Raw genomic sequence first — 26,679 nt, 5'->3', positions numbered from 1 at the left:
CCCAGGTAAATGTTGCTCTTATTCATCTAGATCATTAATGGTGGAGTGAAAAAACATTCTGGCACCATATGGTGCTAGAGAAGATTCTTGAGAATCCCTTGGGCAGCAAGGAGATCAAACCAGTCAATCCTAAAGGAAATCAACCCTGAACATACATTGGAAGGCTTAATGCTGAAGCTGAAGCTCCAATACTTCGGCCACCTGATAGGAAGAGTCGACTCACTGGAAAAGACCCTGATGCTGAGAAAGACTGGGGGCAAGAGGAGAAGGGGGTGACAGAAGATGAGATGGTTGAATGGTATCATCAACTCAATGGACATGAGTTTGAGCAAACTCCGGGAGATGATGAAGGACAGGGAAGCCTGGCGTGCTGCAGTTTGTGGGGTCGCAAAGAGTCGGACACGACTGAGCAACTGAACAACAACCAAAAAACACTGATGCTGAAGTAAGGAGCTTTGATTCCTGCCACTAGAGAGCCTTACAACTGTAAGGAGATACATGAACAGCCATAAACCTCATTTTCCCAGGGGAAAGGTGAACATTATAATGTCTATCTTAATATCCTCAAAGAGCCATTTCAGGGATAATGAGAGAATGTGGAGGTTAGCACATTAGAAACCACCAGTGTGACACATTGTAGAATTATAATTATTACTTAAAACATAACCTTATTTTCTAGAAGGGTTGATTCTAAGGATTTTTTTTGAAGCAATGCAATCTAGGAGAGGGAAAGGTTATAGCTCATGAATGCTTATTAGAAACTGAAGTAAAAATTAAGAATAATTCACAGAGTTTCATTAACAGCAAGACACGACATCATCAATGTGACCTCAAAGGCCAGACGAACCAATTCTACTCCAACCAGAGCAGTGTGTGCTGGCATTTTCAGGAGAGAAATGAGAAATTACCTACATGTCCTTTATGGGTAAGTGTGTCTTTCTCAGCATCCTCACCATAAAGGGCGAGGTTTTGTTTCTTATTCTGCTGTTCATTTGTTTTTATGATACTCCTTTCTTTTTTGCTGCCTCTCTCCCCTTATTAAATATTCCCAGGGCTGCAGAACATGTAGAAATTGTATCTTTCATCTGACAGAATAGCCTAAACTAGGCCAATAGCATTGCTCTAATTTACCAGAAACTTCGTGAAGAAACTAAAGTAGGGGTCTAAGTATCATTTCATCATTGACTGGCACTACAACACATTGTTCTGGTAACAACTGGTCAACAAAACTGCAGCCTATCTCGGGGCTGTTCGAGAAACATTTTTATCTTTTCTCTCCAAGGACTTCCTGCTGCACTCTGACCCCCGGGGCCTCAGTGATGGTTAAAATTGATTCTGAACCAAGGTAAACAGGGTTCCTCCCATAGCCTGGAGAGCTCCAGTCGGCAGAAGCTAATGAAGCCCTAGAAGCAGGCTGCCTCTCTTCCACCCACCCTTTATTGAAACTGCTTTTGAGTCTTATTGTGTTGTAATTATATACTATAGGAAATTCAACCATCATCTATTTCAAGGATTGAGCCCATGACTCTTACTAAAACATTTCAATTCCATTTTCTGAACATACATTTCTAAATGCATCTGTGAGGGCCCTTCACAAGTATTTCCATTTCACATTTCAGAAAACTTAAGAGTGGCCCAGGTTCCTGAATGAGCTGATGATGGATGTAAAGGGGTGCTCATTCTGGGCTGTTTAGGTTGTTCTCTGTTTCCTGACTTCATTTTTAGCCTAATATTTGACTCAGACGACAGAATTTTGATCATATATGTTTTGTAAAACTTAATGAAAAAATAAATACCCATTTCTCCAGCAACCTACCTTATTTTTATTTTCTTTATAAAGTTGCTCATTTTAGAGAGATCAACTTTAGCAATATTTCTTCCAGCATTAGTACTTTTTGTGCCCTGCTTAGACAGAGCACAAAAAGTACTGTCCTTCTTGAATTCTCAAATTCATTCTCAAATCTGAGATAGATATTTTCCTAGAAAACTTTAAATTTTATCTCTCAATTAAATCCTTCATTCATTTGGAATTATTTTTTTCATATGCTATGAAATCAAATCAGATTTCTTTCTTTTTTTTCCTTTGTAAATGACCAGTTGTCTCAGAACAATCAATGTTTTCTTGCTTTCCCTTCCAATCTCAATGCTCTATCTGATGTCAATTTTTCATAAATGTCAGTTTCTGAACACCCTTTTCTATTTCATTTGTCAGTGTGCTTATTTTCATGCCAGTACCACATTGTCTTAATTATAATAGCTTTATGACTTTGTAACTCAATTATTATAATTTTTAACCCAATCTTCCCCACCTTAATTCAGTCTTCAGAAACATTTGGCTATACTTAGTCTTTGACCTCTACCATATAAATTTTAGAATTAACTTGAGATTTTGATTATAAATTCACTGAATTAATAAATCAGTGAAGAATAATAATAATAATTTGTGGACAACTGGTATATTTTCAATAATGGATCTTCCTAGCCATAAACATGGTATATTTTTTGTTTTAATGCTTTATGTTTTCAGTATATTTCAACAGAATTTTCTAATTATGTCTACAAAACTCCTGAAATCTCTCAATGAAATTTATTCCAAAATACATTAAACATCCTATTATTACTGTAAAAAGTATATATAATTATATGAAATGTTTACATAATTTTATATATATATAATTATATTTTATATTTATTGCTGGTATATGGAAATAGACTTGGTTTTTTCATATTGATTAACTAAACTGTGGTGTTGGAGAAGACTTTTGAGAGTACCTCGGACTCCAAGGAGGTCAAATCAGTCAATCCTAAAGGAAATCAGTCCTGAATATTCATTGGAAGGACTGATGCTGAAGCTGAAGCTGCAATCCTTTGGCCCCTGATGTGAAGAACTGATTCATTAGAAAAGACACTGCCCAGAGGAATCGGGTGGAGAAGGAGGTGGGAGGGGGGATCGGGATGGGGAATACATGTAACTCCATGGCTGATTCATGTCAATGTATGACAAAAACCACTACAATATTGTAAAGTAATTAGCCTCCAACTAATAAAAATAAATGAAAAAAAAAGAAAGAAAGAAAAGACACTGATGCTGGGAAAGATTGAAGGCAGGAGGAGAAGGGGATGACAGAGGATGAGATTGTTGGATGGCATCACTGACTCGATGGACATGAGTTTGAGCAAGCTCCAGGAGTTGGTGATGGACAGGGAAGCCTGGCGTGCTGCAGTCCATGGGGTAACAAAGAGTTGGACATGACTGAGTGACTGAACTGAACTAAACCTTCTTGTAAACATTCTGATGGCATTGAATATCAGAAAGATAGCAAGGGAAATTCTTATCTAGGAATGTTTTAAACCAGATAAATCAAGTCTGTCTAAATTTCTCCCGGCTAAACAAAAAACCTGGAATTTTCAGTTTTATGGGAGGCAGCTGCTAGAGAATGCAAGTTAATCTCATAGGCTTTCTATCTTCCTAACAAAATATAAAAACTGAGTAATTTGAAATCTAAATGACTTCTCCTGAGTGAACTTCTACCACACATATAGCAATCATCTATTGCTCCAAAATTTAAAACACATTTCAGAAAAGAAAAAGGGTCTTTTGGAAGCTCCATCTGATGGTTCAGAGTCCTTCTAATGAAGGATGATGATATGTTTGTTTAATGCCCATTTTTAACATGTATCTTTGCTAGTTGTTAGTAAAAACTTGGTGTGATTGAGATCTATGATTCATTGATAGCCTAATCTTTAAGATGAAGTTAAAAATACTGGAGACAATAATCAAAGCTTTGGAAGAGTTGCATATTTCAGAAACAGAAAATGCAGAAATGATAGGATCAGGCAACAGAAAAAAAAATAAAGAAGAACTGAGACATTTTGGAAATAAATTTTAAAATAAAAGAAAAACATTCAGAAAGATAGACTAAATTAAGGAGGGTATAACAGCAAATAGACACCATGGACAGCACAGTGAGGGGAATAAAGGATGGAAAGATAAAGAGTAAAAAAAAAAGAATAAAAAGGTTTAGAATAAAGTCTTTTTTTTTTTTTTACATCTGTGACAGATACATGTTTTAATTCATATTATCATATAAAATAAAGTCATCATATTATGAATTTTTGGCTATATGAAACTTTTAGTATTTTATTCATTTTCATAGTTTTATAGTATTAGTAAAAATAATGGCCATTATAAATAAGTATAAAATGGAAGTTGATGAAAAAATAACCCAAGTCTTCCTTGACTCCCACCCTCCCACCAAAAAACTAGCTAGTATATGGCAAATATCCTTTTCACGTATTATCTTTAGGCATATATTCACTTTGTAGTGGTGGATGGTTTAGTCGCTAAGTCGTGTCTGACTCTTGTGATCCCACGGACCGTAGCCTGCCAGGCTCCTCTGTCCATGGGGTTTTCCAGGCAAGATTACTGGAGTGGGTTGCCATTTCCTTCTCCATAGAATAAAGTCTTAATTATAGAGTACAGTAAAGGATCCCCATTGTATGTATAAATGAGCCCCTGAAGAAGCAAACCAAAGCAATATAGCAAAAGTTACTCAAAGCTATAAATCAAGAGTTGAGAAGTAACAGAAGATTTCAATCAATATATTCAAAAAGACACACCATGTACCTGGGATAAGTAACTTAAAATGGAAACACAGAGACCATTAAGAGGCTGTATCCTAATAAAACTTAATAAATATATCTTAATAAATACTACTGAAATTTAAGACTATGAAAAAACAAACTTTATCTAAGCATTCAGATAAAAGTCCAAATCGCTAACAAAGGAAAGTAAGTCAGACTGCCACCCAACTTCTTGACAACAGCATTTCACACAAAAAAACTAAGAAGCAATTATTTAAAAGTTACTTAAGAAAAATGTGAGCAAGTATATCAGAATCTACACGTAATTAAAGCAAAACTAGAGCTCTGAGAAAATTCTTTGCATTAATTACCTATATTATGAAATGAAAATAAATGAGTTAAACATCAACTCAAAAAGCTAGAGAAAGAATTACAAGGTTAACTAACTGGAAGCAAAAGGAAGGTCTCAATAAATCTAAAAATATAAGTGAATTAGAAAGTAGAAAACCAGTAGAACTAATAAAAAAAAAAAACAAGGGGAAAAGAATTGACAAAATGGGGAAACCACTAGCTGACTTAAGTTCTAAAAAAAGATAAACATACAAAATAAATTATAAGGTGGAAGTAACCATCAACCTAGAGAAAAAAATTTTCTAAATCATCAGAAACTACTTTGTCCAATTCAATGCAATAAATTTAAAAACCTTTTGGAAAGCCATCCTTCACTTGGAACCAGAGACTTTGGGCTCCTACCTCTAAAACAACTTTGCTTCAAACCCCAGGCTAGGATTCTTTTCCGCTTATAACTCTTTTTTTTTTTTTCGCTTATAACTCTTAAAGCTGAGCATTTTAAGAAGTCTTTCCTCAACCTTTTGGATACTACTTTCTCCAATATTTTGCCTACTTGTCTCATGCATTCCACACTTTCAACTAAGGAGATGATTCAAATCTTTTATCTCCAGCTTTTAATCTCCATCTCTCTTCTGAGCTCCAACTTTCTGAAGGACACCGCCTTCAGTATACCCTCCCTTTACCTTAAGTCCAATATATATAAGGAAAAATTCATCAGATTTCTCCAACATCTATTCTTTTTCTGTCTCCTATCAACAGCACAGCCATCCTTTCAATTCCTAGGACCACATATCTTGAAACTTTCTTCATCCCCCGAACTTCCCGCCATACTCACACTAAATTAAGCTCTCCCTCAGGCTCTGCTCTCTTCAAAGGCTAAGAGGGACTTTAGCCTTTGAAGCCTTTAGGCTTCACACAGGATTAAGTTTGTCCTATCACACCCGGAGATACAGAAGAAGCCCCTTTCTTATCGGGGACATGGGTAATCTTTCCTTATTATCGTAACATGTCCAAGGCATCATATTTTCCAATGATGAAGTCATGATGGATCTTAGAATCTGTGCCAGTGGAGAGTGGTCAATATTGCTGCTGCATTTGTCACCAGTCACGTCTGACTCTTTGTGACCCCATGGACTGTAGCCCATCAGGCTTCTTTGTTCATGGGATTCTCCAAGAAAGAAGACTGGAGTGGGTGTAGGCATTCCCTTCAGGGGAACTTCCGGATCCAGGGGTCGAACTAGGGTCTCCTGCATTGCAGGCAGATTTTTTACCATCTGAACCACCAGGGAAGCCCACAATATATAGCAGGTTAAACAACTGATTCTCTGCCGTGGCAAAAGACCAAAGAAAATACTAACAGTGACCTTTTCACCTCTCTTGTGTTTGATAAAATAAAAACACAGGTAAAACAATGAATACAAACATAAAATGACTTAGAAGTGTCTCTTGAAGAATCACAAGAGAAATATGACCCTTAATCTTTGGATTAGGAGCCCATAGGGAGAAGTCAATAATACCAAAGAAGAGACTGGAACTCAATTATAGATCATAAGGGTATATAACCATGACACTAATGATAAAAACAATTACAACTTTAAGAAATGGAAATAGGCATACTAACTTCATTTGCTTTGAAGTGAAATTCTAAATCCTTAGCCAGTCATAAAATTAAAAGCTGTAATCATAGAAAAACATCCAAGTAGTATTAATACCTTGTCATATGTAATATTTCAAAAATGTGTAAATTGTGGTTGCCAAGCACAAAGACCTGACAAATCTCTGCTAAAACCACATGTTGCCCTCCTCCCAGTCCCAAAGGATCAACATATGGAATGATCTTTTAGAGCTATCTATATTAGCATGCATTTTTAGGCAAGATAAATGTAAAATGAGTAGAGTTATGATGGCATGGAAATGTCGAAAATGAATCAGTTTATAAATGTAAGTGTAAATCAGAGTTTGATTTTCCCCTTAGAATTCATAGCTGTTAGAAAGTGACAGAGGTACAATTGATACAACAGATAAACAAAGAATCATAAGAAATTACTGTGGACAATTACATGCCAACAAATTGGACAATCTGGAAGAAATGGATAAACTCCTAGAAGTATACAACGTACCAAAATTGAATCATGAAGAAATAGTAATTCTGAGCAAATTAATTACTACTAAGGAGAATAAATCAGTAATCAACAACATCCCAACAGAGGGATGGGACCAGATGGCTTCACTGGTGAATTCTACCAAGCATTTAAAGATAGATTAATACCAAATTCTCATAAACACTTTCAAAAAATATAAGGAGGGAATAATTCCAAATTCACTTTATAAGGCCAGTTTCACTCTGGTACCAAAACCAAAGACACTCAAGAAAAGAAAATTACAGGCTAGAATCTTTGACGAACAGAGATGCAAAAGTCCTCAACAAAATATTAGCAATGGAATCAAGTGAGATTTATTCCAGAGATGCAAGAATGGTTCAACATTTGCAAATCAATCAGCATAATACACCACTTTAACAAAATGAAGGACACAAATTACATGATCATCTCAATAAATGCAGGAAAAGCTTTTGATAAAATTCAATATTCATTAATGATTAAAACTCTCAACAAAGTAGGTGCAGTATCTCAACATAGTAAAGGCCGTCTATGATAAACCCACAGCAAACATCATACTCAATGATGAAAAGTTGAAAGCTTTTTCTCTAAGATCAGAAATAAGAAAAGGATGCTTTCATCACTTTTATACAACATAGTATTGGAAGTCCTTGCCAGAGCAATCAGGCAAGGAAAAAAAATAAAAAGTATCCAAATCAGGAAGGAAGAAGTAAAACTAACACTATTTTCAGATTACATGATAATCTCCAAGAATACTGGAGTGGGTAGCCATTCTCTTCTCCAGGGGATCTTCCTGACCCAGGGATCAAACCCAGGTCTCCCACACTGTAGGCAGATTCTTTACCATATGAGCCACCAGGGAAGCCTGATATTATATTTAGAAAATCCTAAAGACCAAAAAACTGTTAGAATAAATGAATTCTTAAAGTTGCAGTCTTCAAACTCAATATATCAGTTGAGTTTCTATGTTGACCTAAACTATTTAGAAAGAGATATTAAGAAAACAATCCCATTTTCAATTGTAACAAAAACAATAAAATATCTATGGCGAAATTTAGCTAAGGAAGTGAAGGACTGAAAATTATGACATTGATGAATAAAACTGAAGAAGACACAAATAAGTGGAAACATATCCATGCTCATGGGTTGGAAGAATTAATACTGTTCAAATGTCCATAATACCTAAAGCAATCCACAGATTCAATGAAATCCCTATAAAAGCTCCAATGGCACTTTTCACAGAAAGAGAAAAAATAGTCCAAAAATTTGTATTGAGCCACAAAAAACCCCAAGCAGCCAAAACAATCTTGAGAAAGAACAAAGCTGGAGGCATCATGTTTCCTGATTTAAAACTATACCATAAACCCATAGTAACAAAGACAGTGTGGTATTGGCATAAAGACAGACACATAGGTCAAGGGGACAGAACAGATAGTGCAGAAATAAACCCACACATATGAGGTCGATTAATTTGACAAAGGAGCCAAAAATATACAATAGCAAAAGGACACTCTTTAGTCAGTGGTGTTAAGAAAACTAAACAACTACATGCTAAAGAATTAAACTGGACCACAATCTTATACCATACACAAAAATTAACTCAAAATGGATTAAAGACTTGAACATAATACCTGAACGTACAAACATAGGTGGTCAGCTCCTTGATATTGGTCTTGGCAATATTTTTTTTTTGGATTTGACACCAGAGCAAAGGGAGCAAAAGCAAAACTAAACAAGAGAGACTAGGCCAAACTAAAAAGCTTTTATAAATAGCAATGAAAACCATCAACAAAATGAAAAAGCAACCTACCAAACAGCAGAAAATATTTGCATATCATGTATCTGATAGGGAGTTTATATCCAAAATGTGTACACAACTCATACAACTCAATAGCAAAAAAAAAAAAATCTGATCAAAAAATAGGCAGAAGATCTAAATAGACATTTTCACAAAGAAGATATACTGATGGCCAACAAGTGTATGAGAAGGTGCTCAAACACCATGAACCATCAGGGAAATACAAATCAAAACCTGGAGATACCATCTCATACTTGTCAGATGGCTATTACCAAAAAGAGAAGAAATAACAAGTGTTGGTGAGGTTGTGGAGAAAAGAGGACCCTTTTGTGTACTGTTAGTGAGAATGTAAATTGGTGCAGCCACTATGGAACACAGGGTGGAGTTTCCTCAAAAATTTAAAAGTGGAACTACCATGTGATCAACAAATTCCTCTTCTGGGCATTTATCCAAAGAAAATGAAAACACTACTTTGAAAAGATTTCTGCATGTTCATTGTAGCATTATTAATAGTCAAGATACGGAAGTAACCTAAGTGTCCAACAATGGATGAACAGATAAAGAAAAAGTATGTGTATATATATATAATGAATATTATTCAGCCATAAAAAAGGAGGAAATCCAATCCCACTATTTGTGATAACATGCATGGACTTTGAGGGCATTATGCTAAATGAAATAAGTCAGATAGGGAGAGACACATCACAGTGGAATCTTATTAAAAAAAAAAAAATCCACCAAGCTTAACGATACAGAGAACAAACTGGTGTTTGCCAGAAGCGGGGAGTGGGAAAATTGAGTGAAGACAGTCCAAAGGTACAAACTTTTAGTTATAAGACAAATAAGTTCTGGGGATGGTAATGTACAGCATTCTATCCCTGAGCTTCCCTGGTGGTTCAGATGGTAAGGAATCCACCTGCAATATGGGAGACCTGTGTTCCATCCCTCGATTGGAAAGATTCCCTGGAGGAGGGCATGGCAACCCACTCCAGTATTCTTGCCTGGAGAATCTCATGGACTGAAGAGCCTGGTGGGCTGCAGTCCATGGGGTCACAAAGAGTCAGACATGACTGAGTGACTAAGCCCAGCAATATACAGCATGGTGACTATAGTTACTAAAACTTTATTGTATAGCTGAAAGTTGGTAAGAGAGTAGAACTTAAAATTTCTCATTATAGGAAAAAAATTGTAACTATTTGTGGTGATGGAATGTTAACTAGACTTCTTATGGTGAACATTTTATAATATATACATATATCAAATCATATATTGTATACATATGCTGTACAATGCAATGTCATGTCACTTATATCTCAGCTGAAAAGAGAAAGCGATGAAGGAGGATAAACTAGACAGGGATGATGTGGGATGTGGAGGAGGTTTGCTTACAGTATCTTGCTTTTGCTTGTATTTGCTTGTATTCATTTGTACACCAATATTACTCCTCCACTAGACACTGAATTCCCTGAGGCCAGATCTGCCTCTTACACATTTTTTCCATACTCTCCAGTATCAGACAGAACCCTAGAGACATGGTCAAACTCAACAAATATCTACTGAGTTGACTTAAACTGACTCCTAACTAACAGTGTTGAAGCTGTGTTATCTCCTTTTATCACTGGATTTTAACTGCACTCATTCAAACAAATGAGGATCTTTCCAAGGCCAACTATGGGAAGGCAGCTGAGATTAAAATAGATATGAGAGGGGGATTACATGATTACCTCTACGGAGCATGTGTGACTTAAATAACATCAAGATATTTTAGAATTAAACTGTCAAAAACATTATGCTGATTACATTTTAGATCAATTAGCAAGGTTTAATTATTAACAACATATGGCAAATACAAATACAATGTGGTAGGTAAACACGTAAGAAAAGTCAAAGCAAGCCTCTTACACAGGATTAACTCTTTGGTTGGAATTATGCCTTTTCCTCTGGAGGGATTTTATATTAAATGGATCTTTACTATTTATAGGTTTGTTCCTCTTGAGGAGTTAAAGACTTGTGGCTTAGCAGGCTTATAACACTGTTCTGTTCACCTGCTTTTGTTTTTAAGGAGCAATCATGATTTGAATAGTTTGGTTTTCACCTTTCTCCAGTAGAACCCCTACATGCGCTTTCATGATTGAAGGTCTTGTTGAGCAAATTGATTTTTTCTAAAACTCCAATATGTGTGTGTGTTTAATATTTTTATTGAGACATAATTCACATATCACATAACTGACCCACTTAAACTGTATAATGCAACTGAGATTTAGTCCAATAGATAATTTTATTTCTTTCTAATTTCTCTCTTCTTTTGGCCTCCATTTTTCTCTCTGCAGTTTACAGTTTCATATTTCCAGGGTTTGTCAGAATGCTACACCAAAGACTTTTACAAGTCAACCTGGTGGCATCTGCTGTTGAGTAATGAAGGACTCATAACTGGAAAGAACCAACGGATACATAGCCAGAATTTAAACTGGTAAAACCCTTTGCTCCCTGTAGTCTCATATCATGACTAAAACACAGTATAAAAGATAACCCAACACACTACTGTACAGATTAAAGAAGTTACATAAATGTTGGCTTCCTTTCTTTCTTCATCCAATTCTACAAGGTAGAGCAAAAAAAAAAAAAAAAAAACATGTTATGAACGAAGTCCTTGAGATCTGAGTGGGCCAGACAGGCGTGCAAACCACTGCACACCTGGAAAGTTATGAGGGAATCAGCAAAGCCACTACAGTAACCAAAACCCTAACCCAAGACTCACTTTGCTGGTGAGTCGACCACTCCGCCATCCCCACCCACTTGCTGCCTCTGGTACTACAACATCCCCCTTCAGCAGAGCACACAGTTCAGAGAAGAGAAATCTAAAACGGGAGTGTAAAGGGAGGTCCTCCTCTTTATACCCAAGAAACCTTTAAACAAATTACATTCTGAAGTTATCAGCTTATTCCAGAACTTTCTTTTTTCACTTTTCCAAGTTAAAAAAAAAAAATCTGCAAAGAATTTACATCAAATTTTACACAGGAAAAAACTTTAAAAGGCCAATAAAAAAAAAAAAAAAGGTCCAGTAAAAGCATTGCTGGAAGCATTGTTTCATTTGCATGTTTTTATTTGCATGCTTTGTTTTCTGAAATACTGACAATAAATAACTCGAGTGTATTCTTGCTTCTAGAAAATGACTTGTTTCTCTATTTAAAATTAATTTATGGTCTGAAAACAGTCAGCTATTTAGTAGAAGAAGCAAAATATCCTCTCCCAGGGCAGCAACCTGTTTTTCTCTTAAGGAAGAGAACTTATTCCTATTCCATGCCTACAAGTCAAAGAACTTTCTGTTGTCCAATATTATTTCCTACAGGCAGAGCCTCTTGATGCAGGAGTGATGGAAAGAGCCAGATCAACAACCTTTTGGCCAGACACTTGGTAGAGAGAATATTCTGCTTGTCGGATTAAACTCTGCTTTTTAAATGGATGAATAGTTTTTTTTTGTTTTTTTTTTTTACCCTGAGAATGAATAGGAATCGAAAGAGAGTGCTTTGGCCTCCCTGAAAAATCCACAAATATTTCTCAGAATTTGTTAGCACGGATGGCGCCAGCAAAACAGAATTAGACAGTGCTCTGGAAACTGGATGGTCTTACTGAACTGGCAATTCACATTGTTTCCTCTAACATCACATCTGCCTTCCAGCGATAGTAAACTTTACTCCTGCGAAAACAAAGAGATCCCACAAGGAATGACATATCTTGAAGCTTTTGCTTCTGTTTTTGGTCTCTATTTTTCCAGGGTGAGCGCTCAAACAGGACTCAATGAGGAGGCGCATTCCTAGTTGACACAGAGGACATATTTTGTGTTTTCTGGTGCCAAAACACACCAAAGGATTAGGTGCTAGAATGGAAAATGAGTTTTCTCCATTTCCTGATGACTTTCACAGGCGTTCTTATTATCTTTAACTCTCCTCTTGTAAAACACACATACACACACACACACACACACACACACACACACACACACACTAAGAGAGATTACTGGGTTCTCTATTAATACTGTATAATAAGCTTTATTTCTTGGTTTTCGCAGAAAGAAATGACTGCATTAAGTGTTTGGAACTCACTCCTGCAGGCTATGGGGGAAGAATTGGAAATTGTGGGTAGGTTAACCATGGCAAGGATAAAATTAGCCTTCGAGCATATGACTACCAGGAAAGTTACAAACTACGAGAATCAAGATATCATGGCGTGTCATCAGGGCGTAAATCAAGCAATAACTCTTTTTAAATGGACGTAAGATAGGAAATACGTCCTCTGCTCACAAACATGAGATGGCAACCCAGCAGATTTTTATATTCCTATAATCGCTAAACCCCACTTACTAGTGCTAATATTTGAGTAATTACAAGGAAAGGCTGGGGTACATTCTATCCTCTTGATAGCCTTGGAAAGCACAAATGCCTGGATTTGCAAAGAAGGTTTGAGAAAACAGGACATCAATATGATCTACCACAGAGAAATCCCTGTCTCTAGTTAGCAACGTTGGTAATCCAAGGGTGACAGGACTCCTTGGGACTTCTGGCTTTCACTCATCCCTGTGTCCGTGAAGATGTAAGCAGCCAAGGGAGACTGACTTGGCAAAGGTGGTATCACCAAGCTTGAGATAAAACAAAAATGATGCAACTAACACTCATCTTTTGCTTACCAGCTCTCGAACACTTGGTTTTGAAACTCATGGATTTCTACAGCTTGTTACCAAAAAGTGTTTAAAATGTGCAAAAGGATGGGAAAAGGGCAAAAGGGAGATCAGGATGACTGAGGCTAATCAGAGAGCTGAATGTTATCAGAGGGGTTGGGAGCCCGCAAGTCAAAAAAATAGTGTTCTCATCTTTCACTCAAAAGCCATCTTCCAAATGTATAAAATTTCAAGTGAGTTCCTGGTCACAATATTTTTTACTGTTATGACTATATCAACATCATCAAAAGGAGTTATCTTCTAATACCAAGAGAGTAATTTAATGATATTGACAATTTTTTCATATTTAGGTAGATGATAAATAGAAAAGTATAGAAAATTTTATACTATAGGCCATAATTTTTAACATATTTAATATTAATTATTTATATAACTCATGAGGCTTCCTAGGGGTTGGCACAGTGGTAAAGAATCCACCTGCCAATGTAGAAAACATATGAGACATAGATTCAATCCCTGGGTCAGGAAGATCTCCTGGAGTAGGAAACGGCAACCTGCTCCAGTATTCTTGCCTGGAAAATTCCATGGACAGAGAAGCCTGGTGGGCTACAGTCCATGGGGTCTCAAAGAGTCTCAGTCACAACTGAGCAACTGAGCACATATGCACACATAATTAATATTTACTTATATATTTTTCTATTCACTAACATATATGTAAATGTATGTAGATCTTGAGGATTTTACTCGATAGTGGGTCTAGTGATGGAAGAAAAGCAAGATCCTTTGTTTATCCTCATTCAGAATTTAACAGGTCTGCAGAATATAAGCAGAAGTGTAAGCATGAACCAAGTACATTTAGCAATTTGAAAAATCCTCTCAAAACATATGTACCTTAATTTCTTCAAAGTCTAGAAGGGTCTAAGCCAGGAATTGTTGAGTAGCTCTGAACAAGAGGTGAGTGAGTATGATGACAAGAACGGTCGAAATGACCATCACAAGATGTGGCTTCTCCTGACTCTGTCATGAGCCACCCAAGGGGCCTTGGCCAGTGAAATTAACAAATACTTATTGGGGATCACGAAGACTTTGTTCACTGGAGGCGGCAAAAAAGGCAAACAAGATCTGGTTCCTGCCCACAAGAAGTTCATGAGCTTGAAGGGAAGATAAGACATATGATCATAACTTACAGGCAGAAGGAGAAGAGGAGCAGAAACCAAACCTACTGAGAACTTAGACAAAGGAAAGGTTAATTTCTGGCTGAAGAGGAGACACTATAAAGGTAGGTTTTTCCAGAAGAGTGACATCTAAAGAGAGCCTTAAGAAGGTCCCAAGATTCTGACAATTCTAAAGGTACAGGGCCTTTCAGAAGCAGTGGAAAAAAATCCTTGAAGAGTGAAACTAAGTTCGTGGCTCTCAGGCTGAAGTCAGGGTCCAGGCGTTTTCAGCCTGGACAAGAGCTCACCAGGCTCACTTAATCCCTAGAACCCCTTTTTGGACTCACAATGACTGGCCTTCCCCATTACATCATCGGCCCAGCTCTGCAGATGTCTGTGTCTATGGCACTTGCAAAAGGGATTCATGATTATCAAGATAAAAAGTCTAGAGAGTACTTACTAAAGAAGAAAGAAAGCCAATGAAAGCTGAGTCAGGAAGCATCAGGATCGCAGCTGTGCCTTTCAGAGAAGTGTCTGGCAGCCCTCTGGGAAGAGACTGAAGGAAAGAGGGCTGATGGCCGAGAAAGAGACATAGTGGTGGCCAGGCCACACTTCAGGGAGGGATGATTTGGATCTGTGTTAGGGGAGGCGTGGAGACAAAGGGGAGTGTGGATTTCAGAAACAGAGAAGGAAGGACTTGACAATTAACCAGATATTCTGATGGGGGTTGGGGGAGTGGAATCCATGGTTAATTTGAACTTGACAACTTCAGTGTCTAGGTGAATGTTGATGCCACTAATCGACAGCAATAAAGAAAAGGAACAAACTTGATGAGGAAGATTCAGTGAGGGTTCTTGTGAGTCTGAAGAGTTTAAAGGATATTGAAATAGGAAAATCTAGAGTAGTGGTTCTCAACCAGGGACAGTTCTGTGCCTCCCTCCTGCCACACACACAGGGGACATTTAGAAATGTCTAGATGGGCTTCCCAGGTGGCACTAGTGGTAAAAAACCCACCTGCCAATTCAGGAGACATAAGAGACAAGCATTCAATCCCTGGGTCAGGAAGATCTTCTGAAGAAGGAAACAAAAACCCACTCCAGTATTCTTGCCTGGGAAATCTCATGGACAGAGGAGCCTGGTAGGCTATGGTCCACGGGGTCCAAAGAGTCAGACACAACTGAGCAACTTAGCATGCATGAAGAGACATTTGGGGTTGTTATCTCTGGGGAAAGGAATGCTGCTATGAGAGCAACTATTAGGTCAAGTCCAGGGATGCTGCTAAACATCCGAAAACACACAGGATAGTTCCCCATAAGAGAGAACAATCCAACCAAAAATGTCAATAGTGCAGAAGCTGAGAAATCCTGGTCTAGAGGTGGTAGGAACTGCACATCTGGAATATTAGAAAGTATGAGTGGAGAGAGATGAGGACTCTTAGTCACTCACACTGCAATGAGAGACAGGGGAGAAAATTAACCACAGTGAGAATATGCAGAAAAGAGAGATAAGCAGATGCATGATAAAACTAGGCAATATCACCTCATGGCAAAGTGAGTTCATTGGGATGAAGTCATATCTAAAATGCAACAACTGATGACTGCTTTCAGGAAGTGTGTACCCAAGAAGATAAACATGGACTAGGTAGTCATCATGAAATCATAAGACAGATCAATTCAGTCATGAATGTCCCCCAAATCCTTAACCTTCAAGATACCTTCCAGTCTGTAGTGGGGAAATATTATATGTGGTCTGTGATTTTCATTTGCAAATTTATTGTAACTCAGTCACAGAACCACACAACTGTAACAGGAGAAAAAAAAATTTCTTTTAAGAGTAGAAGGAGGAAGAGGAGGGGGGAAAAAGAAGGAAGAGACAGGTGAAAAAATAAGCTAAGAGGAAAGCAAAGGAAGAAGGAGAAGAGAAGTGGAAGGGAAACATGACAAGACAAGAGAAACAAGAGAAGGGAAAGGAAAGAAAAGGAAGAAAAAAGAAGTGAGAAGCACTGTAGCGACCTCCTTTAAGGCAGACAGGACACTGCGTGAGGGAAGTTCTATGGAACAAGACCAGTGGCCATCCTCAATCTTTCCAAAAAACTGTGATATGGGATCATATTCCATGGAAAGAGAGAGTTGCTTCTTAAACAGAATCATCACTGTTTTTCAAAAGCTATAATAATACAAAATGATGAAATGGTAACCAATACTGATGCAATTCTCCAGAATTAAATAAAAGTTGTCAGAAGTCTGCTCCGGGGTGGGGGTGGGGGGGGGCTGGCAGGTATAAGGAAGGAAACCAGAGCATGACAGGGGACGGGAGGCAGTCTGGCTCTGAAAGGAAGGAAAGCACAGAGATGCATTGAGAGCAACCTGGCGACCTTGGACTGCTGAGCAGAGCCATACAAAGTCGGCAAGAAACTAGAAAATGGCTCTTTCCCATTCACATGTTTATGCCATCCATAAAGACAAGGTATACCTGGAAAGAAAAGGTCCCAAGACCAAAGAAGGCATCACTGATGAGGAGGGAATGTGAAGAACATGTGCACAACGCAGGCGGCAACATGCTATGCCAGAGCCAGACAGATCTTGAATTCCAATCCTAGCTCCACCATGGGCTCATTCCATGCTTTCGCAAGCAGCAGAATGTGTCTGAAACTGAACTTCCTTTCTGGGAAAATGGGAGTGATAAGGCTTCCCAGGAGTGCCCTGATGATTAAATGAGATCATGTATGGAAAGCCTTCAGCACAGCAGTTGGTGCTGGGTAGGAACTCTGTCAGGGGTAGCTGCTGTTAAATAATGTCTAAATCCAATTACTCTAAGTAATGACTGAGTAAGAACAATAGGACTCACATTCCCAGTCAACCCAAATAGAACACGTGAAATAAGGTAGCGCATTTGAAAACTGAAATCTCCATTTTCAAAAATAAGCAAGTTAGCTTTTATGAATTCATAAAACTGGAAGGGGCCTTTGGAACTCTGATCAAATTTCCTCATTTAATGATGGAAAAATTGGAAGAGGAAATGAAAAGACTATTGTGGTTTGGATGTACATGAACCAAAAAAATATTTTAATTACAGGAAAGTTACTCATCATTTTTTTATATAACACAAGATGAAGATGGAGTTCGAAAATTACAGCTCATAATGTTATGTGCATGTGTGCTAAGTCGCTTCAGTCGTGTTTGACTCTGTGTGACCCTATGGACTGCAGCCTACCAGGTGCCCCTGTCCATGGGATTCTCCAGGCAAGAATACTGGAGTGGGTTGCCATGCCCTCCTCCAGGGGATCTTCCCAACCCAGGGATCAAACCCATGTCTGTTAGATCTTCTGCACTTGTAGGCGGGTTCTTTACAACTAGCACCCCCTGAGAAGCCCCCATAATGTTATAAATACAAGCAAATACATGTGCATACATAAATCCATATATGTATATTATAAACACATATATAATATTCATATGTCTATGTTAGAAACGATAGAGCTAACCTGTGGAGACATCAGGCAGACAGTTAACCTTAGCTATCCGTGAACTCAGGTACCCGAACTCACTCGAATTCACCCATTTGTAAACATATCTGATAAAGTTCTTAGAAGTTTCATGGAATGCTGAATAAAGAAGCTTCAGTACAAAACTGGTGATTCTCAGGGATGTACTTTCCCCAAGCTACAGCCAGATCACTCACCTGTCCAGGAGAAGGTTGGGAGCAAATAGGAGCTTCCCTGGATGCTCCATGGAGCGCCAGACAAGACCAATCATGAGGATCTCTAGCCAGGCACATTCCAGTAGGTGGACCTGATCGTGAAGGGCCAGATCCACAAATCCTGAAACGAGACAAGAAAACTCCCCTGACTCCAAGGAAAAAGAATTGCTGGTGAAATGAATGCAACCAGGGATTTAAATGGTTAGGGTCTATTTTTTATTAGAAGCACACTTAGAAAAATCAAACAACTATTTTTTAAGCCTTGTATATCAACGAACAGTAATGTGGCATTTTCTTAGAGTCACCTTTGCAAAAATATACTAACTTATGTAAGCCACTTAGCTTTCTATAAAGTTCTGAACGTAAATGGTGTTTACATGTGTATGCTTTTTACTTAGGCTTTTCTAATAGCCTTATGTGATTATTATACTTCATTTCTGTTTCAGTTGAAGATATTTAGGTGTAAGAAATTTAAATTACTTGCACTAAACCAAAGAGATATTGAAGAACAGGCAGGACCAAAGTCACTCAATTTCTACTTCTTTGCTGCATCACCAAGTCATGCTCTTTTTTTTTCACACCAGTAAAAGACAGACTAATAAAATAGTATATGTACATAGATCACTTGGGAGAGAATGAGTCAGATGGGAAAAAAAAGTGACATTCTGATTTCTTATTTTCTAATGGCTTATTGGGAGAGTAAAGCTTTTTCCAATCATCACTGACAATATGGTGGATGCCTACTAGTAATGAGAAAGAGGAGGAGGAGGAGGATGAGAAGGAGAAGAGGGAGAAAGAAGAGGAAGATCAATTCACTGAACCTCCACTATGGGTTAGAAGCAATGCTGAGTACCACCATGCCAATTTTTAAATGTATTTACTAATACAATAATTTCTAGAGAAAGGAACCCACGGGGACACCATTTTACAGATAAGGAAACAAACGTTCAGAGAGCTTCGATATGTGTTAAGGTCAGAGACAGGAATAGAGTCTCCAGAACCTATGCCCTTGACCACAAGTGCCACCACTTCTTGTGAACTGCAAGTAATTAGAGACTTTGGATCAAGTGGCTAAATAAACCTAACCACACAAATTAAGACATGCCAGAGTGAGTGACCAGGGCATTGCATAAACGAGATGTCCATAAAGTCTGCTGCTTTCTAAATCAGTTCCCTATGCTTTTGCCCAGGGACATCCCATCACATTTCTTTCCCTCTCTGCCCCCAGCTCTTTTGTTCTCTCTCATCCGTGAGAGTGGGTCTAGGATTTCCATTTTTCTCTGTCTTCTTTATTCTTTTCTCACTAATATTATACTTCTATTAGTTATCTATGCTTGTATTTACTAAAAAGTAAAAATGTAAGCTCATTTTCTTTAAGCAGCAGTATTGATGTTTTGCCTACTGAACATTTCTTCTTGGGGGTGTTGGTTAAAAGAATCAGCACTAAACAATTAACTCACCATGTCTTTCATATTTAAATGTCCTCTTTCATGAAATCCTTACCACTAAATAGATGATGATCCACAGAGAAAAACCCAAACTAGAGAAAGACCCTCTAGCCACTATTCCATAAACCAAGCCTCATAAATTTTACCTTTCAAATAATGATAAAATTATTTTTGTTCAATCTATACATTCACCACTACTCTACTTATTTAATTCCCAAGAGGCTCTCACCTTTTTGCCTGACTTCTTTAACTCAGCGTAATTGTTCTGAGACTTACCTATGTTGTTGAATATAGAAACACTGTAGTTGACTCTTTTCAGTGTTGAATATGTCATTGTATGGATATAGCCAATCAATAAATACAATTTTGTTATCTTTTCATTGAATATTTGGTTTGTTTACTTTGGGCTATTACAAATAAAATTGCCATGAGCAACCTATGCACAATTTTTTGTATGAACGTATGCTTTCATTTCTCCTGGGTAAATATTAAATGTACTATGACTGTAGTATATAGAAGGTATGGGGTAGGTATATGTTTAACTTTTTAAGAAACTGCTAAACTGTTTTCAAGTGATTGTTCCATTTCACATCCCTAACAGCACTGTGTGTCCAACTCTGTGCGACCCTATGGACTGTAGTCTGTAGTCTGCCAGGCTCCTCTGTCCATGGGATTCTCCAGGCAAGAATACTGGAGTGGGCTGCCATGCCTTCCTCCAGGGATCTTCCCAACCCAGGGATCGAACCCGCATCTCTTAGGTTCCTTACCACTAGGGAAGCCTGGGAAGCCTCCCCGCTCCCCCCACCCCCTGCCCCCAGCCAATAGCAATAGATGAGAATAAGTTACCCTACCTCTTTAGCCAGTAATTGATATGGCCAGCCTTTTTCATTTTAGTCATTCTAGTAGATATACAGAGGTTTCACACTGGCACTATGATTTGAATTAGCATTTCCCTAAAAATTAATGATATTGAGCATCTTTTCATGTGCTTCTATCAGGTCATTATCTTATACTATATTCACATTAATTATGCATGTATCTGTAAATTCTGCTAAACTATGTATTCATTAGAAGCACAAAATGCATGATTCTATCAAATTATGCTTTTTAAAAGTCTCAATTTATTACCCCTTCTGCTACATCATTCAGCCACGCCAAGTCCAATAACAGTGTAGCATTTACCAGAGAAAGAGTCCTCTCCCTGGAAAGAGTGGGTTTCACTCATTTCTGACTTGTAACCAGAGAGAAAATGGGCCTTTCTTGTTCATAAGAAAAACTTAAGGATTAAAAAACTGTGACTGGGTTTCAGGACTTTGGGGAATAAACCCCTACACCCTACAGTCTTGTACCCATAGTGTGCACTGGGTCAAAATGGACCAGCCTTGCTAGGAAGAAGCACTGTCTAGGGCAGCAAGGAATGCTTCTTTTTATCAGTAGCCAACATTTAATGGGATAAACCAACTCTAGTGAGCAGTGCTTAAAAGGAAAGCTCACACGGAAGTTTTAATTCTCTGAACGTTCACCCCAATCTTTGAGTAAATTCTCGGAGTAGTTTGTTTTTTTTTTTTAATTGAAGGATAATTCCTTTACAGAATTTTGTTGCTTTCTGCTTTCTGTCAAACCTCAACACGAATCAGCCATAGGTATACATGTATACCCTCTCTTCAGAACCTCCCTCCCATCTCCCTGCCCACCCCATCCTTCTAGGTTGATACAGAGCTCCTGGTTTGAGTTTCCTGAGCCATATAGCAAATTCCCATTGGCTATCTATTTTACATAAAAAAATAAATAAATAAACTACCCGGTAAATCCAACTCACTTTCAGAAATGTTAACATTCAAAAGGTATTCTCTCTTTTCTCATGACGTTCCCTAATTGACATGGGGGGGAAAGTAATCATGTGATAATGTCACCCATAATGAAACCCAATCCATGTTATTCAATACCCTCCACGAGCCCCCAGTAATCACACAGGATGAGATTTAGGGGCAATCTCATGCGAGAATGGTAGCCATTGAACCACTTAAGTTTGGAAAACCAAAGGAGCATTTTCTGGTATCCAACCTTACAGATTAAACTGAGTCATACTTTCCAATTCTCGCATCAAAACTTCAGTGCTATTTAAGTCGGACAATTTTAGTGGCCTTTGAGGAGCCTCAGAAGCTCACCATAACTATTTGTACCACAGAATTCTGGTGATTATGAAACCTGTCCGAAGTACATCTGCTAGTAATAGTGTTCAGCCTGAATCCAGCAGAGTTGCTGGGTCCTTCTGCTGAAATGATGTAGATCTCTCAAAAAGAAATAGTTGATTTAATTATCGTTCCCAGCTGTGCACACTGCCTGCAGGCAAGGGTTACTATGTCTCTTGCAAAGGATCCTGTGCAAGTTGCTGGGGCAGGACTTCCAGGAAGTGTGCAAAGACTGTCAATTAACCTTCCCAATAAACGTGAGGGATTCCAAAGAGGGTTACTGGATGGAGTGTCTCCTTTCTTCCAATATACTGACCTCAATATTATTTTAACCACACAGAAGCTAAATGTTCTTTTGGTGTAGAATAAATGTCCTTGAATACTCTAAATTCATATCCAGTGAAGAAAAATAACGTAATAAATTCCACACAAAATTGTCCTGGGCCAACTTATCGAAAGGGGCTTCCCAGGTAGCTCAGGGGTAAAATATCCACCTGCCAATGCAGGAAATGCAGGTTCAATCCCTGGGTTGGAAAAGACCCTCTGGAAAAGGAAATGGAGACCCACTCCAGTATTCTTGTCTGGGAAATCCCATGGACAGTGGAGCCTGATGGGCTGGAGTCCATCGTGCCGCAAAAGAGTTGAACATGACTTAGCGGCTAAACAACTATCTGTAGACATCGTTTTGATCCTTTGGCTTGTTTTCCTTATAAACAGGAAGAATAATCTAATATGCAACTTCAGTGGAATCTCCTATCATAACTTAGAGACATCCAACAACGCTTTTTTTTTTTAAGTAGTAGAATACTACTTTATTATTGCTTTTTTCAATTTATTTTGAATTGAAGGATAATTGCTTTAGAGTACTGCATTGGTTTCTATGCCTTTCTTGAACACTCGAAAGTATTACCAATATGAATTGGGAGCTTATAGCATCTACGGGATATGAACAGAGGCTTCAGTGACAGATCTCCTTACAGTTGACACATGTGATTCACACCCATCACTTGGGGACCCTTATCTTAGTGACAGTGACAAGGGCCCCCTGGGGCTATGGAGTCTACACCAGTGGGACCGAATGCACTTGTCAAGAGTAATAACAATAGTTGATTGAGAGCAAGTGAAGTCATATGTAAGGAAATCTCATTTTATAAAATGAAATTTTAAAAGACAGTGAACAAGGGCCTTTTCCTCTAGTCTGCATTCACAGGTCTAGTCGTAGAGTACCCACAGATAGGATATACTGGAAACAGAAAATGCCTCAAGTCCCATTCCCCACTTGCTATGTGGACATAGATCTGATGAAGCTGAGGGAGCCTTCTTTCAGAGCAAAAAAATTCTCTCTGTACAGTCAACCAGCTTATTATTTCCAGCCTCATCACCAAGTAAAGATATTCCTGCCTTCTTTCTTGGTTGCAAAGTAACTGTTCTTCCTCCAGGATTTTTAACTGAGTTTTGACTATGAAAAGAGCTCGTGGCGTGTCTCCCCCACCCCCTCCCTTGGGCCTCAGAAGATCCTCTTCCCCACTCTGCTAAGGAGTGCCATACTAACTGCTTAATTTGCCTTGGCACACAAGAAACATTTAAAGCCTTAGCCACTCTTACCGGGTGTGGCAAGACATTGAAAAGTGTGCTGAGAGCCTAAGGCAAAATGACTAACGTGATATGAATGCCGGTTAGGTTCTGCACTGCGGTTGTGTAAAAGATAAACCAGTGTGGCTCTTCAGTAGAGGCATGAAAAAAAAAGAATGCTACAGTAATTATATTTCTTATTTCCAGGGGATACACTCCATTTAGATGCAAAACAAAGTAGAATCTCTCTGAAGAAAAAAGCAACTTTTTCCTGGGGAACAGTTCTCTCAAAATTCGAAAACAGGTGGTTGGTTCCCTTAGTAAATGCACTGGAAAAAATATTAGTGTCCTGACCTTCAAAAAATTAATCATGTTCTCAGTCATATGATGACCCCAATGTTCTCCAAAATGTCAGTTATAAAATTGCTCGTTGCATTCTTTCTGTATTGCCCTGACTCAATGAAAGAAGATTTAAATAATTCATCTCTTTCCCCCTTGATACCAAAATAAAATAAGGTTAAAAAAAAAGAAAGGAAGGAAGAACATAATGGAACATGAGGTTGTGGCACAAAACAGCTCCACATTGAATAAAACAGGATTTCTGCGATAGAACAGGTAATATCAGAAGAGCCAAGATCCTAGGTCTCACGTCCTCCATTTTGTAGTTTATTTTTCCTTTTCTCCAGAAGATAGTAACTTAATGTCATACTATGAATCATGTACCCCACGGTATAGCCAACTATAACCTTCCCCTCCAAATAAAATTTTGGATTCTTTTTTATGTGTGGCCTCATTATGGAAGGATTTATTAGAACTGTGATCCTCACCCTATATACTTTAAGATGTAAGCATTGAAAAATTCTTTTCAAAGAAAAGAGTTTAAGCCATTTAAGTAATGTCATGTACCACTCTCACCAAATATGTACCACGGTTACAAAATAAGAGGCAATCAAGTATCACTTTGACACTGCATCACAGTGCAAGAAATGGGCCCCCGACCGAGCCTGCCCCACTTCCCATCCCGTGTATATTTTGGCTTTCCCCCCCTATAATAAAAAGAAGGTGCCCAGGCCTGTCTGGCACAATATCATGTATCCAAAGCCCTTATGCAAACACTGTCCTAAACATCCACCTTGCCAATAGCAAGTGGCCACTTTCCAGAGGTTATCCTTATCCTCAGGCCTGCTGGTTATTAGTTATTTCCAAGTCACCTCCCAAGATGGGACTTTCTGGACGTTATACCTCCTCAGTGCTCTGCAACAGAAGGAGGAGGACAGAAGTAATTAAAAGAGTACAAAGTGAAAAGTCACAGACCTAGCTTGAAATTCTTCTGTGGCCCATGGCCAGTTATTTAAGGTCTCTGAAAGCTCTTCCCATCTGTAAAATGACCACTTAGGGCTACTGTTAACATTAAGGAGTTAGCAGATGTCCCCGAGTACCACAGTTGCTTCTCAATGAACATCTGTTCTCGTCCCTACTTTACCCTGGCATTCTGAAACTTCCCATCCAATAGAAGGGAAGACTGCTTTTGCAAAGCACCAAGAGAAATGATAGGCTTTAAGATGTTGTAGATTTAGAACTTCGAAATTCAACTGGGTACTTTGCGTTTGTCCTAAGTCATGCACATTGGGCTTTTTGTTTATTTTTTTCTATTTATATGTTAAAAAAAACCTAATAAAAAAAATAAAATACTTTCTAGACATCAAACGTCTCTTATGAAACAACATTTTCATGATTTAAAAGTGGAGGGAACAAGAGCATGTGGATTATATTTCTCCTAAAATACATATGTGGGAAAAAATGAAAAAAAAAAGCACATTTGGGGTTTTGTTATACGCAAAGCATTTCAAGATGTTTAGCAAATTCAGAATGCAGCTGTCTTTGTGCACCCCCAATATAAATGGCTGATGATTTTCTATTGAATTCAGAAAACCACAATGCACTGCCCCTTATTCACCTTGGGGTAGAGAGAGTGGATCCTACCCTGCGGTAACTGCCTGCCTTGGGAAATAAAGTGGTGTTCTCAAGGCAATGCTAGGCAGTAAAAACCAGTGGGAAGTGAAGAATTGAATGCGACAAAGTTGATATTTTTAAAATATGTCACATTTAGCATAGTTGACAGCCAAATTAATTTTGAGTAAAGATTGAAGAAGTCAGTCCAGAGGTTTTAAGGTAACAAAGGTACTGTCTTTTCAAGCTACTGGTACATCCTTCAGACACCCCTTACTCAGATAGATGGCCATACACTGAAAGAATTAGAGATAATGCAAGTCATGTGCATGCTCAGTCACTTCGGTAGTATCTGACTCTTTGTGACCCCATGGACCGCAGCCTGCCAGCCTCCTCTGTCCACGGCATTCTCCAGACAAGAGTACTAGAGTGGGTTGTCATTTCCTTCTCCAGGGGATCGTTCCGATCCAGGGATCGAACTGGCATCTCTTGCATTGCAGGTAGATTCTTTACCACTGAACCACCAAGGAAGCCCGATGAAAGTCAAGGTATCTGTATAAATCCATGAACTTCCCAGTTTTGACTCTGCAGCCTGACAAGGGTGCTGTGTTGAAGCTGACATACATGATGAAGACACTATGACATCATTAGTACTTCCTTCAGAACAGGACAACAGAGCTTAATGTATCTTGTGCTGAGAATTATTTTTATATGCACAGATTCGAAGCTTCTGTTTATGGTACCTCCAAAAGAAAAACAAACAGTGCTGTTTGTGGTTATTCTATTACCCATTTTTATCTTCCCCATTTTTATCTAAGTGAAAGAGAACCCACAGAGAGCTCGCTTGGAAGGACCTGAGATATTTCCCAGATGTCTCTCTTACAATGCATACATGAGGGAAAGAGTAAGTGCAGAAGACTGTCTTTCCTCTGAAAATATCTTACATACAATGAGTAGATTACTCACTGAGACAGAATATCCAAAGACAATAATTATCCTTTTTTTTTCATACTTTTAACAATAAGTAAGGTATACGATGACAAAGAAGTTGTTCATCAGGAGAAAAGAATTAATCTCACAACTATATCTGACTCTAGAAAGAAAAATAAGTCAAGACTTTCAGATATGAGGATCAC

At 38.2% G+C, this 26,679-nt stretch overlaps 1 protein-coding gene across 4 annotated transcripts in view; it reads right to left on the bottom strand.

Moving 5' to 3' along the window:
- ESR1 (estrogen receptor 1) overlaps positions 1 to 26,679 on the bottom strand; it is a 272,302-nt gene that overhangs the window by 52,636 nt on the left and 192,987 nt on the right. For all 4 annotated transcript variants that reach the window (XM_043457166.1, XM_043457168.1, XM_043457167.1 and 1 more), the window contains one exon: positions 18,364 to 18,502. In XM_043457166.1, coding sequence (XP_043313101.1) covers positions 18,364 to 18,502 — 139 coding nt within the window. The remainder of the gene's footprint in view (positions 1 to 18,363; positions 18,503 to 26,679) is intronic.

Source organism: Cervus canadensis, chromosome 33 (genome assembly GCF_019320065.1).
Source record: "Cervus canadensis isolate Bull #8, Minnesota chromosome 33, ASM1932006v1, whole genome shotgun sequence".
Taxonomy (NCBI): domain Eukaryota; kingdom Metazoa; phylum Chordata; class Mammalia; order Artiodactyla; family Cervidae; genus Cervus; species Cervus canadensis.
This window is presented reverse-complemented; position numbering and strand designations above follow the sequence as displayed.